The sequence below is a fragment of the Dromiciops gliroides genome, chromosome 4 (genome assembly GCF_019393635.1).
Source record: "Dromiciops gliroides isolate mDroGli1 chromosome 4, mDroGli1.pri, whole genome shotgun sequence".
Classification (NCBI taxonomy): domain Eukaryota; kingdom Metazoa; phylum Chordata; class Mammalia; order Microbiotheria; family Microbiotheriidae; genus Dromiciops; species Dromiciops gliroides.
Window position 1 is genome coordinate 399,595,237 of NC_057864.1, and position 18,360 is coordinate 399,613,596.

The window sequence follows — 18,360 nt, forward strand, 5'->3', positions numbered from 1 at the left end:
CTCCACTCTGCCCTTCCTTCTTTTGCCCCTCTCTCTTTATCCCCTTCCCCTCCTATTTTCCTGCAGGGTTAGAGATTACTTCATCCAATTGAGTGTGTACATTATTCCCTTCCAGAGCCAATTCTAATGAGATTGAGGTCTTTGAGCCAGTTCTGATGAGTGTTAGGCTCATTTACTGCCCAGATTAAATGGATTACTCCACCAAGTTGGGTGTGTGTGTTAGTCCCTCCTTGAGCCAACTCTGATGAGTTTAAGGTCTTTGAGCCTTTTCTGAGGAGTGTAAAATTCATTTACTGTCCTGCTTCTCTCCCATCTCTTCCCCCACTCCATAAGCCTTTTCCTGTTTCTTTTATGTAGGCTTTCACCTCTGCCCTTCCCCCTCCCCCAGTGAATTCCCTTCACCCCTCAATTTAACCCTAAAGATGTTATCACCTAGCTAGGTGACACAGTGGACAAAGCATCACCCCTGGACCCAGGGGGATCTCAGCCAAAACCAGGCCTCAGACACAAGACAGTTACCCACTGTACAACCCCAGGTATGTCCCCCAGCTCCAATTTTTTATGGTTCTCTAGGGTCTTATATTTGAAAGTCAAATTTGCCATTCAGTTCAGGTCTTTTCATCACAAATATCTGAAAGTCTTCTTTTTCATTAAAGTCCCATTTTTTTCTGCTGAAAGATTATGTTTAGTTTTGCTGGGTATGTGATTCTTGGTTGTAATGCCATTTCCTTTGCCCTCTGGAATATCATATTCCATGCCCTCTGGTCCTTTAATGTAGAAGCTGCTGGATCTTGTGCTATCCTGACTGGGGCTCCACAGTACTTGAATTCTTTCTTTTTGGCAGCTTGCAATATTTTCTCCTTCACCTGAGAGCTCTGAAATTTGGCTATAATATTCCTAGGAGTTTTTCTTTTGGGATCTCTTTTTGGAGGTGATAGGTGGATTCTTTCAATTTCTATTTTAGCTTCTTCTTCTAGAATTTCAGGGCAATTTTCCCTGAGAATATCTTGGAAGATGATGCCTAAGCTCTTTCCTTGATTATGGTTTTCAGGTAGACCACTAATTTTCAAATTATCTCCCCTGGACACATTGCCCTCTATTTTTTTATTCATTTTGGATTTGCTTTATTGTGTCTTGGTTTCTCATAAAGTCACTGGCTTCCACTTGTTCAATCCTAATTCTTAGGCATTTATTTTCATCAGAGAACTTTTGTACCTCCTATTCCATTGGGCCAATTTGACTTTTCAAGCTGTTGGCTTTTTTTCTCAAGTCTTTCCTGCATCACCCTCATTTCTCTTTCCATTTTTTCCTCTACCTCTCTAACTTTATCTTCAAAGTCCTTTTTGAGCACCTCTATGGCCTAAGACCAATTCATATTTTTCTTGGAAACTTTAGATATAGGGGCCCTGATGTTGACATCTTCCTCTGAGGGTGCCCCTCAGTCTTCCTTGTTACTGAAGAAACTTTCTGTGGTGCTCACCTTTCTCTGTCTGCTCATCTTGCCTTTCTTTTACTTGACTCCTTAAAGTGGGGCACTGTTTCCATGCTGCAGTATCCCAAGCTTAAGAAGTCCCAGGTGGTATGATTTAAGGAGGATCAGGTTCTTCACTCACCTGGCCTGTTGATGACCCCAGGCCAACTTGCTAATCAACCAGCTTTCTGTATTGTGGTTGTCAGCCCGGGAGAGCCTGCACCCCTCCCCTATCTGGGCCACTGCTACTGAAGACTACCTCCTGGTTCTCAGCAGGGTGAAAAATCCAAGTTCTGCCTCAGCACCAGCATAGACCCCTGTAGCCTCCCCCCCTGCCCAGGGCTCAGCCTTCTCACCAGACTGTGAGCTTAGTTCCAGATGACACTGGCACTTAAGCTGATTCAGAGGCTCTGGGGGTCTCCTTCTCTGGTGAGGCCTTCCTGGAACTGGATCTGTGTCAGGGTGACTGTGGGGTTGGGCTCTAACCAAGAATGGCTTGGAAGGTTAGAAGGAGGGAGCTGCTGTGCTGAGACAGGAGTGGAGACCAGCTTGGGTCTTTTTTACTTCAGGTTTGGTGTTCTACTGCATCATCCAGCTGCCTACTTATAAGGAACGGCTTATTAAGAAACTGGGAATGTTTAGCCAAGAAAAAGAGAAGATCAAGGGCTCCCATGATAAGTGTGTTCAAGTATCCAAAGGATTATTTTGTGGAAGGGAGACAATTCTCCCTTGGTTCCAGAGAGCAAAAATGTGGAAAAGAGGTAAAAACTTCATGTGGCAACTTTAGGCTCGAAGTAAAGAAAAATTCCATAGCAATGAAAGCTTTCCCAAAGTAGAATGGACTTCCTTGGAAGGTGGTGGGTTTTCCCTCATTGGAGGTCTTCAGACAACAGCTGGAGGGACCACTTGTTAGGTGTGTTGTAGAGGGGACTTAGATGGACATAGACTCCCTTTTAAAATCTGAAATTCTGTGATTTGGTGTCATATATTTATCTCAGAATGTGAGGTATCTCAGAACATGAGGTATTTTCTTGGAACAGGTTACTGGTAGAAGTTTTTAGAAGTTGTAGATTTTCGTGGTCAACAGAGTTCTATTAACTGAATTAGTAACTTAATGTTAATGACCCAAAAGAATTAAGGATGTGTCTCCAAATCCTTTCATATCTTCCCAAATAGAACCCAACATCCTGGGTAAATTTGGCTCAGTAAAATTGTATATTTCAAATTGTTCACATCAATAATAATCTTTCATATGTATAAAGTACTTTAAAATTTGCAGAGTTTTTCCTTACAACATCCCTGGAAGGTAGACAGGACAAGTCTTATTAAGCCCCATTTTATATGTGAGGAAACTTGAGGTTCTGCAAAATTCAGTGTCTTGCTCATTGTCACACATTGCCCATTATAAGTGTCTAAGGTGAAAATCCAACTCAGGTTTCCTAACTCTGGGTTCACCCTCTGCTCTTTCTGAGATGTTTGGATGGCATCACTAACTTTCTGGGAAGCTGCGGGAGAATACTGTTCTTAATTCCTCAGCCAGTTACATTGAAAGGTGGGCACATTATTCGTTTTAGAAGGATTCATTATTAGAGTATATTCCTATCTCCTAGGGGTGTCAAGCTGTTCAAATGAGATAATGCATGGCAATTGCTTTGTCAACCTTAAAGTTATATAAATAACAATTGCTGACATTATTGTTATTATCTGTCTCACAGCCAAAGAGGTTTATTTACCCAAGTACCAAAAGTCACCCTATAGCATGGACTCTCGGGAAAGTGCTATGGTTGGAACTATTGGAAATATCCGCTGCTTCGCAATAGGTTTCTATTGGGGTGAGTGTGAGTATAGCAGCAATATCTGACAGCTGTACAGACTGAACGGAAACATGCTGTAAGAGAAAGAGGCCTATAGAGAGGGTCCTAGATGTGGAGCAGAGCAATATGGGACCTCAGACGTCACTTAGTTCGACTCCCTTACTTTACAGATGAGGATTTGTGGCCCAGAGGAGGGTAAAAGTGTCTGGCCCATAACAAATTAGTCAGCAAGCCATTATTAAGCACCTAATCTGTGCCCAGTGCTGTGCCAAATACCATACTAAGTGCTGTTCAGATAAGTACAGGCAAAGAAATAACCCTTGCTGTGAGGGAGCTCCCTGTCTGGGGCGGGGAGAGGGCATGCAAACAGCTCTGTATATACAAGATAGAGACAGGATAAGTTGGAGAGAATCCACAGAGGGAGGGCACTAGCCTGAAATAAGATAAGGGCTTCTTGTAGAAGGTAGGCTTTTAGCTGGGACTTGAGGGGAACCAGGAGGCGGGAGTGAGGAGGGAGGACATTCCAGGCATGGAGGACAACTAGAGAAAATGCCTGAAGCCAAGAGATGGAGTGTCTTGTGCAAGGAACAAGAAGGCCAGCGTCACCAGCTCTCAGAGTAAGTAAATGGAGATTAAGTGAGGTGTTAAAAAAGATTGTCAAGATAGGAAGGTGCTGAGGCAGCTAGGTGGCACAGTGGATAGAGAACCGGCCCTGGAGTCAGGAGTACCTGAGTTCAAATCTGGCCTCAGACACTTAACACTTACTAGCTGTGTGACCCTGGGCAAGTCACTTAACCCCAATTGCCTCACTAAAACATTTAAAAAAAATTTTTAAAAGGGGGCAGCTAGGTGGCACAGTGGATAAAGCACTGGCCTTGGATTCAGGAGTACCTGAGTTCAAATGTGGCTTCAGACACTTGACACTTACTAACTGTGTTACCCTGGGCAAGTCACTTAACCCCAGTTGCTCCGCAAAAAACAAAAAACCAAGTTACAAAGATAGGAAGGTGCCAGGTTCTGAAGAGCTTTGAACACTAAACAGGAGGTTTTATATTTGATCCTACAGGTAATAGGGAGCCATTGAAATTTAGTGAATGGGGGACTGACATCCTCATGTAACAAACAGGGGTCTGAGGCAGGATTTGAACCAAGGTCTTACTGATGCCCAAGTCCAGGACTCTATGCACTTTTTGCCATGCTACCTGTAAACTCTTCCTTTGCCATGGAAACTCTTCCACCCTTTTTTTCCTCCCCCCCCCCCAAGGCAATGAGGGTTAAGTGACTTGCCCAGGGTCACACACACCTAGTAAGTATCAAGTGTCTGAGGCTGGATTTGAACTCAGGTCCTCCTGAATCCAGGGCCAGTGCTTTTTCACTGTGCCACCTAGCTGCTCCCTCTTCCAGCCTTTTTTCAGCATGCTTATTACACAGTAATACAGTTAACACAGTTGGGCAGTAAGCATTTAAATTTTTTTGATTAAAAAAGGCCCTTTTGAGAATGGAAGATTATATCTTCCACAATTCTGAGTAGGGGAAAACATTTTAACCATATATAATATAGAGGAAGTCACAGAAGACTAATAAGACTCTTGATGATATAAAAATAAAATGCTTTTGCACAGTAAATGGTGCAGCAAGAGCAAGATTCAAAGATTCAGGAAGTTATCTTTAAACATCTGATAAAAGTCTGACCTTCAGAATCTATAGGGAATTTATACAATTAGTTAAAAGAAGAAATACAAACTATCAGTAACTGCTAAAAAGTGTTGAAAATTACCAATAATCAGAGATAAACAAATTAAAATAAGCATGAAATGCAAAAATAAAACAATGAGATGAATTAAAAGAAATCATTACACCCACTAAATTGGCAAAAATGGTGTAAAATGAAAAACAAAGGGATAAGAAGAAGCACAATAATTCACTGCTGATGGGATGATGAACTAGTCCACTATTTTGGAAAGCAGTATAGAATTATAGAAGAAAAATGACAGAATTGTGTATACCTTTTTGGCCCAAAGGTCTCTAATTCAAAGAGGAATAAACAGGAATAAAAACCCTCTTTGTTTAAAATATATAGTCATAATAGCACTATAAAAGCAAGAAGTCATAAGCAATCTTTGTTACCAGTGATTGGGGAATGGCTGAATAAATTATAGCTATGAATGTATTAGAATGTTATTACCTTGTTAGGAACAATAGATAGGAAGAAGTTAAAGAAATTTAGAAAGATTTATGAAAGTATACACTGTAAAAAGGAGAATCCTAATGAACAGCATGTACACTGAGTGTAACTATGTAAATTTGAAGGCAACAAAATTTACACTAAACATGATGGATGATATTGGTGCTATTTCATGTTTAAGTTGATAGGCTTCCTTTTAACAGAAATTAAGTTGTAAAGGTGTTTGTAGACATTAGCTGTTGAAATCTCTTGTGGTTTGTTTAAATTTTCAGGGAATAAATTTTTGTTTGTTTATATTTGTTTTCATTTTAAAAGATTGTTTAGGTGGTGCTGTGGATAAAGCACCGGCCCTGGATTCAGGAGAACCTGAGTTCAAATGCAGCCTCAGACACATGACACTTAACTAGCTGCATGACCCTGGGCAAGTCACTTAACCCTCATTGCCCTGCCCCGTCCCCCCAAAAAATTGTTTATCAATAAAATATGCAAATTGATTTTATAAATGACAATGAAATCAAATGTGATAGAGGATAAACAATACTTAGGATTTTTTTTTTTTTGGTGAGGTGGTTGGGCTTAAGTGACTTGCCCAGGGTCACACAGCTAGTAAGTGTCAAGGGTCTAAGGCTGTATTTGAACTCAGGTTCTTCTGAATCTAGGGCCGGTGCTCTATCCACTTTGCCACCTAGCTGCCCCAATACTTAGAACAATATTAGAACAATAATAGCTTCAGATCTTGAAGTTTTGAGCCAGTGTAAGTTCATACCTGACTTTTGTGCACTTTGTCTATTAAATTTTGCTTTGAGTCAGAATACTTGAGAACAAAGCTTTCCTGTCCTCGAAATAGTTACTCTCTCTTTATAGATCTGTGGAGTACAAAATCTCTCATGAGTTTTTGAGGTTTAAACACAGGTATTTATTGATACCAAATTTAGGCTGTGGTGCTTGAGCCCTGTGGCTCTGAGGAAATCTAGCTTTGAATACAATTTGGAACAGATATTTGTGTACATTGTTGCTTTGTCCTTTGCTCTTGAGAATTAACCAAAAAAGTGTGAATCTAATACTTTTACCAAAAAGTGAATTGTTGTCAGGCTAGTTCACAGATTCAAGAAAAGCAGATTAATTTACTCAGGAAATTGGTTTTGGTTGTTAGTTTTGAGGACTTCTGGCCAGCCACCTTTACCACAAGATTGGTGAACTAGAGTAAGTTATGGAACGTCTGTGCCTTTTCCAAATTGGGAAGTAGGGCCCTTTTCATTGTACATACTATTTGTTGTCTTTCTGAAACCAGGAATGCCATGCACGCTCACCAGGCCCTCCCTACCACCATAAAAATTGTCTGGCAGCATTATACACGATAGTTTAAACTAGAGGAGACTAGAGACAGAGAAACCAGGAGGTGAAGAAGGGGTGTGCTAAGACTCCAAAAGTAATTGGAAAGTCAACTTTCTATTGTATATATAACAACCTCTACCCACCCCTTCCAAACATGGAATCCATACAAAGGGAGGGAGTTTATTGGGTTAATGTATCCTTGTCCAGTGAGTGGGCCTCTCCCACTTTATATCAGATGAATCTTTTTTTTTGGGGGGGGGGGTGAGGCAGTTGGGGTTAAGTGACTTGCCCAGGGTCACACAGCTAGTAAGTATTAAGTGTCTGAGGCCCGATTTGAACTCAGGTCCTTCTGAATCCCGGGCTGGTGCTCTATCCACTGTGTCACCTAGCTGCCCCTGAATCTTTATTTTTAATATCATTTTTCTTCATGGCTTCAACATTGATTATATCTATCTTTGGTAGGGTAACTTTACAAATTAACCATTCAGGTTTTATTTCTGTTTTCTGTAACTTCTTCAGTTTATATTTGTCTCATTTTGTGGTTCATATAACCTTACAGCTGTTATGCTGGGCCACCCAGCTGCAAACCTGATTCGGTAGTGCCTGCCACTTTAGCAGCATGAATCTAATGGGGAAGTGACCTTTAAGGAGGAGCCTACTGATAGAAATAAATATGTTATTATTATATTACAGTTTTTAAAATATGTTATAGTTTAAAATTCTGGCCTATATCCAATTCAAAACACTACCAAAGGGGCGGCTAGGTGGCACAGTGGATAAAGCATCGGCCCTGGATTCAGGAGTACCTGAGTTCAAATCCAGCCTCAGACACTTGACACTTACTAGCTGTGTGACCCTGGGCAAGTCACTTAACCCCCATTGCCCTGCAAGATAAATAAATGGATGAATGAATGAATGAATAAATAAATAAATGATGATAATAACAATAAATTACCACTTCAGGACAGCTAGATGGCACAGTGGATAGAGTACCAGCCCTGGAGTCAGGAGGACCTGAGTTCAAATCCAGCCTCAGACACTTAACACTTACTAGCTCTGTGACCCTGGGCAAGTCACTTAACCCCAATTGCCTCACTAAAAAAGAAGAAAAAAAAAACACTACCAAGAACTTCATTTCTGATGTGACCATTTTCTATATCTTTTGGTAAAGTTTCTCCTGCCTGTCTTGTTAGGCACCTTTATGCCAATCATCCTTTTCTTTAGTGAGGATCTATGTCAACGTGAGAGAAACTTGAAAGATTTGAACTGGGGAGATGTTGTGTCTCTGACTCTTTGAAGGTGATTGTCCCAGGGAAATGTTTTTCCTAAGCTAGATGTTGTGAACTGCCTATTTCCATGTAAATTCTAAATCTCAAAAGTATACCAGATAGTTTGAAATGCAGTTCATTCTACAAGCAATTATCAAGCCTGTATTGTTTAGCGATCACTAAGTAGCACCTTAGAGTCACGAATGTCTTTGTATCTTCTCCATGAATAAACTGTACTGAGAGCTGTTTGTTCTCCAGATGAAACATCCTTTAAAACCACCAGTTTTAGTACTAGTGCATTAATCATAAAGGCCTGCTTACTTTTTTTTTTTTTTTGCACGGGGCAGTGGGGGTTAAGTGACTTGCCCAGAGTCACACAGCTAGTAAGTGTCAAGTGTCTGAGGTTGGATATGAACTCAGGTACTCCTGAATCCAGGGCTGGTGCTTTATCCACTGTGCCACCTAGCTGCCCCCTTCTTTTTTTTTTCAGGGCAATGGGGGTTAAGTGACTTGCCTAGAGTCACACAGCTAGTAAGTGTTAAGTGTCTGAGGCCGAATTTGAACTCAGGTCCTCCTGAATCCAGGGCTGGTGCTTTATCCACTGCGCCACCTAGCTGCCCTGCCTGCTTGCTCTTAAGGATGGACTCTCCACCTCACCCATGTTTGTTTGTCTTCACCAAATAAAAAGAGGCAGCAGATGTGAAGTAACATACATTCACTAGCCGTGGTTCTGTGACCTGCAGATTTGTCAGGGGTGCTAGTGTATGGGATTGGAGTGGAAGGAATACAGGATTTAAAGTCAGAGGAACTGGGTTCATATTCTGTTGGGGCAGCTAGGTGGCACAGTGAATAAAGCACCGGCCCTGAATTCAGGAGGACCTGAGTTTGGATCCAGCTTCAGACACTTGACACTTACTAGCTGTATGACCCTGGGCAGGTCACTTAGCCCTCCTTGCCCTGCAAAAAAAACAAAACCAAACCATATTTTGACTCTGTTTACTAATTTGTATTCTGGGGCAAGTCACTTAACCTTCCTGCATTTTATTCTCGATTTCTTGATCTGTAAAATGAGTAGGAAGAAAAGGTTTTGGCTTGAGACAAATTACTTCATTTTTGGAAATTCAATGAAATAAACATTTATTAATTGCTTTTTTGTGTGTGCTGGGCACTGTGAGCTCTGGAAACACAAAGAGAAAAAGAAAATACTCCCTGCTTTCAAGGAGCTAATATAATATTGGGGGAGCACATGTTGGTGTATATGTAATATATACAAGATGGGGGAGACAACTCATGCGTTTATTAGTGTATACATAATACAAACCAAATAAATACAAAATAGTTTGGGAAATGAGAACTCTAGAACTAGGAGATATCAGAAAAGATTATGTGAAAAGGGATCACTTAGTGTAAGTCTTAAAGATCACCAAGCATTCTACGAAGTGCAGGTGAAGAATGTAGGAAAAGCCAGGGCAGAATCATTGAGACAGGAAATGAAGCATCTTGAAAAAGTATACCAGATAGGGGCAGCTAGGTGGCGCAGTGGATAGAGCACCGGCCCTGGAGTCAGGAGTACCTGAGTTCAAATCCAGCCTCAGACACTTAACACTTACTAGCTGTGTGACCCTTGGCAAGTCACTTAATCCCAATTGCCTCAGCAAAAATAAATAAATAAATAAAAATAAAGTATACCAGACAGATGGCATGAGCATAAAATCCTTTTAAATGTTTAACCAGGCAGCACATTTTATTCATGAGTAGATCATCCCTAAAGTCTTCTAGCCCCATAGCCACTGGCTTCAAAACTTTGGGAAGATAACTTGTTTACCTTAGGAGGATGGATGCTTCTTAAAGCCTACGGAAGCTCACCAAAGAGCCATCCAGCTTTCTGGCCTGATGCTCTTATCCATGGGAACTAAAGCTGATGAGCTTACTAAGAGGGGTACCATAGAGAAAAGCACCTGGAACAGAAGCTTGGGGAATACCAATAGTTAGGGGGCATGATAGAGATGATGGGCCCTCCAAGAAAGGTGACTGAGAAGGGGAGTGGTCATAGAGATAAGGGAGGAGCCAGTGGGAGTAGGGTAACAACAACTCAGAAGGGAAGAGAAGGGGGCAGCTAGGTGGCGCAGTGGATAAACACCAGCCCTGGATTCAGGAGTACCTGAGTTCAAACCTGGCCTCAAACACTTGACACTTACTAGCTGTGTGACCCTGGGCAAGTCACTTAACCCCCACTGCCCTGCAAAAAACAAACAAAAAAAAAAGCAGAAGGGAAGAGAACATTCAGGAGGAGAAGGGTAGTCATCAGCATTAAATGATACAGACACCTCAAGGATAAGGAATAAAAAAGAAAAACCATTGGATTTTTTTAATCAAGAGATCAGTGGCAACCCTGGAAAGTACATTTTCAATTGATTATTGAATATTCTCACAGTTGACTTGATTGCATGATTGACAGATATGCCGATTTTTTGTTTTTAAGTGAGGCACTTGGGGTTAAGTGACTTGCCCAGGGTCACACAGCTAGTAAGTGTTAAGTGTCTGAGGCCGGATTTGAACTCAGGTACTCCTGACTCCAGGGCCGGTTCTCTATCCACTGCGCCACCTAGCTGCCCCTAGATATGCCGATTTTTAAAAGCAAGGAACAGTAGCAAATATATTGGATGACTGAATTAGGATCCAAAAAGATCTTCACAGGCAACAAGGTTGGAATGAGTCTAGTAAGTTGACATTTATTAGGGATGGGGGAAAGTCTTCTCCTTGGGTTTCAGAAGCCATTTTCACAATGGTAAGATGAGAGTGGCATGGCTGGATAGCACTTATTCAGAAAAAGATTTAAGAGTTGAGGTGTTGTATCCTGATCAGACCATATTTGGAGCCAAGCTTTAGGGAAAAATTGAAAAATTAGCATGTAGAAAAGGATGGGGGCAGCTAGGTGACGCAGTGGATAGAGCACTGGCCCTGGATTCAGGAGGACCTGAGTTCAAATTCGGCCTCAGACACTTAACACTTACTAGCTGTGTGACCCTGGGCAAGTCACTTAACCCCAGTTGCCTCACCAAAAAAAAAAAAAAGAAAAAGAAAAGGAAAGGATGACTAGTATGGGGAAGAGCCTTAAGACCACGTCTGTCATATGATCATCAGTTGATGTTTAGCCCGAAGAAGAAAAGACTTATTAGCAAGCTTTTTGTAGCTGTGTATGTATTCGAATATGTAAGAAGGATTAATTAGGCTTGTTCTGCTTAGCCACAAAGAGTAGAAATAGGATCAGTGTGTGGAAGTAGCTAAGAGATTTGATCTAAGGTAAAACTTCCTAACAACTTTTCAGAAGTAGAATATGTGATCTGGGGAGATTATGGATTCCTCCTCCCTCAAGGTCTTCAAGGGAAAGCTGGAAGTTGTCAAGGATGTTGTGGAGTGGATTGTTCAGATACAGTTGTGCAAAAAAAAAAAAAAAGGAGGGGGGGCAGCCAGGTGGCGCAGTGGATAAAGCACTGGCCCTGAATTCAGGAGGACCTGAGTTCAAATTCGGCCTCAGACACTTGCTAGCTGTGTGACCCTGGGCAAGTCACTTAACCCCCATTGCCCTGCCAAAAACAAACAAAAAAACCCAAAAAACAGATACAGTTGTGCTCTGAGGCCTTGAAGGTTCCGACTGACTCCTAGGTTCTACAGTTATTTGTGTGCCCTCCTACCAAGGTACAAAAGCTGTGAATGTAGACATGGTGACAGACTGTACATCTGTTGTCCAAGTAACAGGTTTCATAAAATCAGAGATTTATCACTAGAGTCATTATGTGATGCTGGGTGGGTTTGGTTTTTGTTTTTTTTTTTGATGGGGGTAGAAGTTGGTTTTTTGGGTTTTGTTGTTTAACCAGTGTTGATCATAGGTTTATAAATTTAGAAATAGAGCTGGAAGGAAAGGGACCTTAGAAGTCATCTAATCCAGCTCCCCCATCTTCTCCCCTTCCAGATTACAGACGAGGAAACTGAAATCCAAGAAATTTAAGTGACTTGTTCAGAGCCTTAGGAGTAAGTGACAAAACCAGTATGATGATAATGAGTTTTTAAAGCATGTCTACCATTAAATACTCAGTCTTCAAACTGCTAAGGAATAAAAACTTTTTACAATATAGAAACCTAGGAAAAACTAAAACCAAAGTATTTACTACGTGGACAAGTTGCCTGACATCTCTGGGCCTCAGTTTCATCATCTATAAAATGATAGGGGTTGATTTCAGTGGCATCTAAGGTCCCTTCCGGCTAAAAATATGTGATCCTGTGAGGGGTAGCCTGGTGGTTCAGTAGATAGTGTGCCAGACTTGGAGTCAGGAAGACTCATCTTCCTGAGTTCAAATCCAACCTGACACTTAACTATATGACCCTTGGCAAGTCACTTAACCTTGTTTGCCTCATTTCCTCATCTGTAAAATGAGCAGGAAAATGAGTGACAAACCACTTTTTCAAGAAAACTCCAAATGGGGTCACAAAGAGTTGGACACAATTTAAAACAACATTTAGAACAACAATAGAAAATATTTAATGAGATCTTTACAAGAACATCATCTTATAGATAGTAAACAGTGGCACATTTGTTTTGATAGCTTCTGAGAGTTTTATTTTCATTGATTCTAGTTTTAAAGTAGGTGTCTCATTTTCTTTTCCTTTAATATGTGTGTGTGTGTTTCTCTTTAAAAGCACTTGCTTTATTTTATCCAAGTTGTATCATACTCAGCAGAATTTAGAGGAGATTATTAGCATTGCTCTTTGGGATAGGTTAACATAATGATTTATTTTTAAAGATCTGGTTAGTCTGCAGAATCTCAAATTGATGAAATTATGCTAATATTTTAAGGTAAAACATATTTGTCTGCAAAGGGAAATTGTATTGGATTTGTGATAAAAATGTAGATGAAAATGCTGTTAAACCTTTCTTACCTGGCCAAGGATGAATTATTTATCTTTTGCAGCCTGAAAGCTATTTTGCTGGAATAATCTTTGCTGTTCTCCAGGTCCCAAGGTTGAAGAGGCAGTTAGGTGGCAGAGTAGATAGAGCACTAGATTTGGAGTGAGGAAGACCTGAGTTCAAATACAGCCTCAGAAACTTCCTAGCTATGTGACCTTGGGCAAGTCACTTAACCTATGTTTGCCACTGGAGAAGCAAATGGCAAACCATTTCAGTATCTTAGCCATGGACAGAGGTCCATGGGGTCACAAAGAGTCAGTCAAGAGATGTTTTAGGTCCTCTCTAGGAGTTAGACCTGGGGGTGGATTTCATGTATAAGCATATATAAAAAATTAATCACAGTCTCTGGTGAGTAGTTAAATATATAAATATTACTATAACCTAAAGACTACCACTAGTTGAACTCATAATATCCCTTAGTAACTTCAAATAATGTTTGGAGTTTTTTTCTGCTTTCTCTCTCAAAAGAATCATTTTCTTTCTTTAGAAAACTTGTTTACTGTAGTTGGTTATCCAGCTTGTATGTTTATCTAGACCTTTATTTACTTCATTTCCTTCTCTCTCGTACTGATTTTCAGCCAATTCTGTACCTCCAAACTGCCCTGGACCCCAAAATTAAGAAAAGAAGTAGGGGTAGCTAGGTGGCGCAGTGGATAGAACACTGGCCCTGGATTCAGAAGGACATGAGTTCAAATCCGGCCTCAGACACTTGATACTAGCTGTGTGACCCTGGGCAAGTTACTTAACCCCAATTGCCTCACACACACAAAAAAAAGATTGTATGAAAAGAAGTAACAAAATCGACTTGTTTTGGTACTATCAGGTGTGGTATTTAGGTACTACTCTGTGAAGGCAGGCACTTATATGCTTTTTGGAAATGATTTTGATCATTTTTTCCATGTAGTCCCTACTCTGCTCATCTGAATAATCGAGAAAATGCTACAGGAATGAACTACATTTTTACCCAACTTTTCAGTGGTTTTAGAACTAGCATATTTTTTGTCAAGTTGAAACTTAGCCCACATATATAGTAAAGTAAGTTGCCTTACTGTATTAGATTTGTTTGTGTAGGTGGTTACTTTTTTAAAGTAGCTTTTTTTTGGGGGGGGGGTAACAAAAGTGACTTCCTTTTTGGAAACTGCAAAACTGCAAGAACTTAAAGTGTGAATGCCTATGGCTTAACTTTTGACAAAAACCCACAGAATGCCCTTTGTCTGCTCCGGGACCATCCCTTTTTAGTCATTAAGCCTCAGGACTTGGGCTGCCTTTCCTATACTACCTTAATGGAATCCTAGTACACAGCCTGGGGGGGGATTAGATAGTCCAGCAATATACCTTGGCCTGGTCACTCCATATCAATACAGTACTTCTATATTTTATTAAGGACATTAGCTAGCTAGAGCAGGTCAGCTCAGGATGGTGAAGGAATGGGAGACCACCTGATACAAAATAAAGATAATGTGAAGGAACTGAGGATGTATTAGCCTAGAGAAGAGCATGTTTTTGAGGACATAATAGCCATCTTCTAGTACATGAAGGGCTTGTGTACAGAAAGTAGAATTAGGAATGAATGAGTGGGGGGCAGGTAGGTGGCTCAGTGGATAAAGCCCTAGATTCAGGAAGACCTGAGTTCAAATCCAGCCTCAGACCTTGACACTTAACTGGCTGTGTGACCCTGGGCAAGTCACTTAACCCTCATTGTCCCGTGCAAAAAAAAACAAAAAGAGGAATGAATGAATGAAACTTGCCAAGATACAAATTTCAATTCAATAAAAGGGAAAAAAATTTCCTAACAATTAGAAAGTGGACCTGAGTTCAAATTTAGACTTAGATTCTAACTACATGAGCCTGAGCAAGTTACTTAACCCTATTTGCCTCAAGTTTTCGCATTTGTAAAATTAGCTGGAGAAGGAAATGGCAAACCACTCCAGGATCTTTGACAAGAAAACCCAAATGGGGCCCGAAGAGTTGAGCACAACTGAAGATGATTGAACACCACCACAAAAGGGAAAGAAGCTACCTTAGAAATTTTCAAGTGTATATACACTATGACTTTCTTGATGTCCCTCATACCACACCATCTCCTAATTATGTACCTTTTCACTGGTTCTTCCCCTATGTCTAGAATGCTTGATGATGGACACTTGTTGGGAATGTTGTGGAGTGGATTTCTATTTAAGTACAGATTGACCTAGATGAATGGCTTAATGAGGCTTTTTCCTTCCTGAAATTCCAGAATTAATTAAGAGCAGTGATCAGTGACACGTGGCAATATCTACCAAGGCCAAGGGCTTTAAATCTGTGGTAGGCTGGATATTGTGAGACCACCTATGCTTTATATTTATTGTATTAGATTTTTACCCTAAATTTTCCTCACACTGTATTAGAAATTGTGTGCACTATTTTAGTGGCCAAGTTTGGGGGGATTCTGAGGAGGGCTTTTTTTTCCCCTTCTATTTAATCTAACCATATTGATTGCTGTCTGATTCTGCCATCATCCACTTAATTTTTTGGCTCTCCAGATTCAAGTTAAGTTGGTTTGCTCGGGTAATATTTCTTGCAGACCTAGTTTGTACAGTGGGGAGAGACTGCAAGGTGCTATGAAAGATACAGAATTAAATAAGACATGGTCCTAACCCTTAAAGAACTGTGTAATAGAAAAGATAGGACTGAAACACAAATTACCTATATTTGTAAATACCAGGAGACTGGCATGAAGAATTTAGGTCTATATAATATGATGTAGAAGTATGTACTATGCAAGGTATAAGGTAAATGCTATATGAATAGAAGTGAGGATTGGATTTGAACAGTGTCAAGATGGGAATTCTAGACATATGAAAGATGAGAAAATGTAGGGTGCTGCTGTTTAGGAAATGGTAGGTAATTCATGTTGGCTGAGTGCTGGATATATGTTAAGAGAATAGTATGGGATAAGGCTAGAGAGAGGTAGATTGGGATTACCTCTATAAAGAGAATAGATTTGATGCCAAACTAAGAAGCTTAAGTTCAATTCTATAGGTAGTAGGGAGTCATTGCAAGTATGGTGGGGAGGGGCTGATATAATCAAAGTTGTGCCTTAGACGATTTGGTTACCTTGTTTAGGCAATACTTAAAGTGAATTAGAGGAGGAGACAAGACTTGGTGATAGTCTATTTCTTGAATGTTCACCCAAACCATCCACTATACTTGGAACAGTTTTTATCTTTCTCGTATATTAGATAATTTTTCCTGGTCTTCAAAATCTAGTTCAAACTAGTCAGCCAGCCGACCGAGAGCGAGCGCCAGTCTCTTCCTTCCTCCTCCCACTCGCCCGCATCACTTCCTGACGCCAAAGAAAAGACTCCTGGTCTTGCCCTCAAAGACCTCCGCTTCACGGGCGGAACTCTTCTACAGTAAGTCTCCAGCAGGTGGCGTCATTCCAATCGTTACACAGCCAGCCAACCAGCATTTATCAAGTATTAATTTATTAATACTCATTGTTCATTGCTTATTGATCTTATTATTTATCCTATACTGGAGTCTGGTGAATAGGTGGGACAATGTGCTCAAATCTACACTTTAGGAAGAAACGAAATTTCCTCCATACCTAGAAAATCTTCAGTTTATCATACTTCACCCTGGTTTTCTATACATATATTTATTCCTGACGGCAAACCGCTGCCCCTTGGAGAACCCGCCTGGTTAAACTGAAAATCTCTTCACAGGAGGATTAGCCACCAGGTGATGACTGGTTTGGTCCCAAAATTTGTTTTGTTTTGTTTTGTTTTTGAGAGGCAATGGGGGTTAAGTGACTTTCCCAGGGTCACACAGCTAGTAAGTGCTAAGTGTCTGAGGCCGGCTTTGAACTCAGGTCCTCCTGAATCCAGGGCCAGTGCTTTATCCACTGTGTCACCTAGCTGCCCCGGTCCCAAAATTTAATAGAACTGCCCACTGAGAAATATAGGAGACACTGAAAAAAGTCTTAGAAAATTCAACAGTTATTGCAGCTGGTGGTCGATAAGTAAGATCACATTTTTCTTAAGTAGCGATCCCCCAAACATAATTTTTACTCATAACAAATAGTAGCCAACATTTATATGGTATTTTACAGTTTAAAGGAACTTTAATACTTTATCACATTTGATCCACACACAAATCCTGTGAAGTAGGTAATACAGTTCTTATTATCACCATAACTGGTGCAGGAGAGGCAGGTTTTGTGGCAAGCCCATGGTGTAGGCAGCTTCTGCCACCTCCCTGCCTGGAGCATGGTGGGCTGTGGGGGGAGGGCTACTTCCTGAACACAAGTTAAGTTTTTCCCTTCTTTGGGGTCCCTGTTGTCCTAGGTCATGTTCTAGACCATTGAAGTTACTTAAAGTTTGGTGCGTAGTTTCTGTTTTGGAGAGGCTCAAGAGCTTATGAGGATCAGAGAAAATTTCTAGTTCTGTGTGTCGTTGACCATTTTCCATGTATTTGTTTTGAACAGATTATACCATAGCCTCTTATTTCAGAACATTTGAACAGCTGTAACTGATGGAAAATCATGCCACAGATGCTTATTTAAAAAACATTTCTGTGTTGATCTCACTCTGAAGTACTTTTCTTTTTGAAAAACAGTCTAGAATATATCCCCAGTCTTTTGAGGACAGCCCAGTCTTCCAAACAGTAAGAAATAGATTCTTCCTTTAAGAACCTTTCTGGTTTATAGCATATGGGAAATATTTCCCAGCATGCAGAGGGCATTTGGCTCTATTTTGAGGAAATAGTGATTCAGGCTAACATGCAATCTCATACTTAATTTCTTACTGAAAATGGATAACTTAGATTTTATTCTTTTAAGAAACCCATTTTTCAGGGGTAGCTATGTGGCTCAGTGGATAAAACACCAGCCATGGATTCAGGAGGACCTGAGTTCAAATGTGGTCTCAGACACTTGACACTAACTATGTGAACCTGGACAAATCACTTAACCCTCATTGCTCCCCCCCCCCAAAAAAAAACAACAACTATTTTTCTACAGTTCTGAATAGTCGATTCAAAAAAAGTAAGACACATTAAAGTATTGTCTCTTTTTTTTACAAGGAACTATTTTTAAAACCGTTTTAGGGGCCTTTTTTGGCATTTGTTTAGAATGTAAGTCACATATGTACAAGAAGAAACTATTCATAATATTCGAAAATGAATCAAAATAAAGGTGGTCCAACCAAATATTTTACTGATGTGCCAGATTCAAATAGATCCAAAAGTGTTTGGTCAGTTTAGTTAAAGCAGGTGATAAAGAAGCTTTATCTTAAGAAAACTTCTTCCATGGTATGACCTCCTATATTTATGGTTTTCTT

At 40.4% G+C, this 18,360-nt stretch overlaps 1 protein-coding gene across 5 annotated transcripts in view; it reads left to right on the forward strand.

Annotated features, from left to right (window-relative positions):
* Window positions 1-18,360, forward strand: part of SNX9 (sorting nexin 9) — a 136,444-nt gene that overhangs the window by 22,120 nt on the left and 95,964 nt on the right. For 3 of the 5 annotated variants that reach the window (XM_043962893.1, XM_043962892.1, XM_043962896.1), the window contains exon 1: window positions 3,773-3,902. The exons of 1 other annotated variant lie outside the window; for it this stretch is intronic. In XM_043962893.1, the coding sequence (XP_043818828.1) occupies window positions 3,852-3,902 (51 nt within the window). In that variant the 5' untranslated portion in view covers window positions 3,773-3,851. Of the gene's footprint in view, window positions 1-3,772; window positions 3,903-18,360 lie in introns of those variants that run through there. One more of the 5 variants, XM_043962895.1, reaches the window with a different exon arrangement.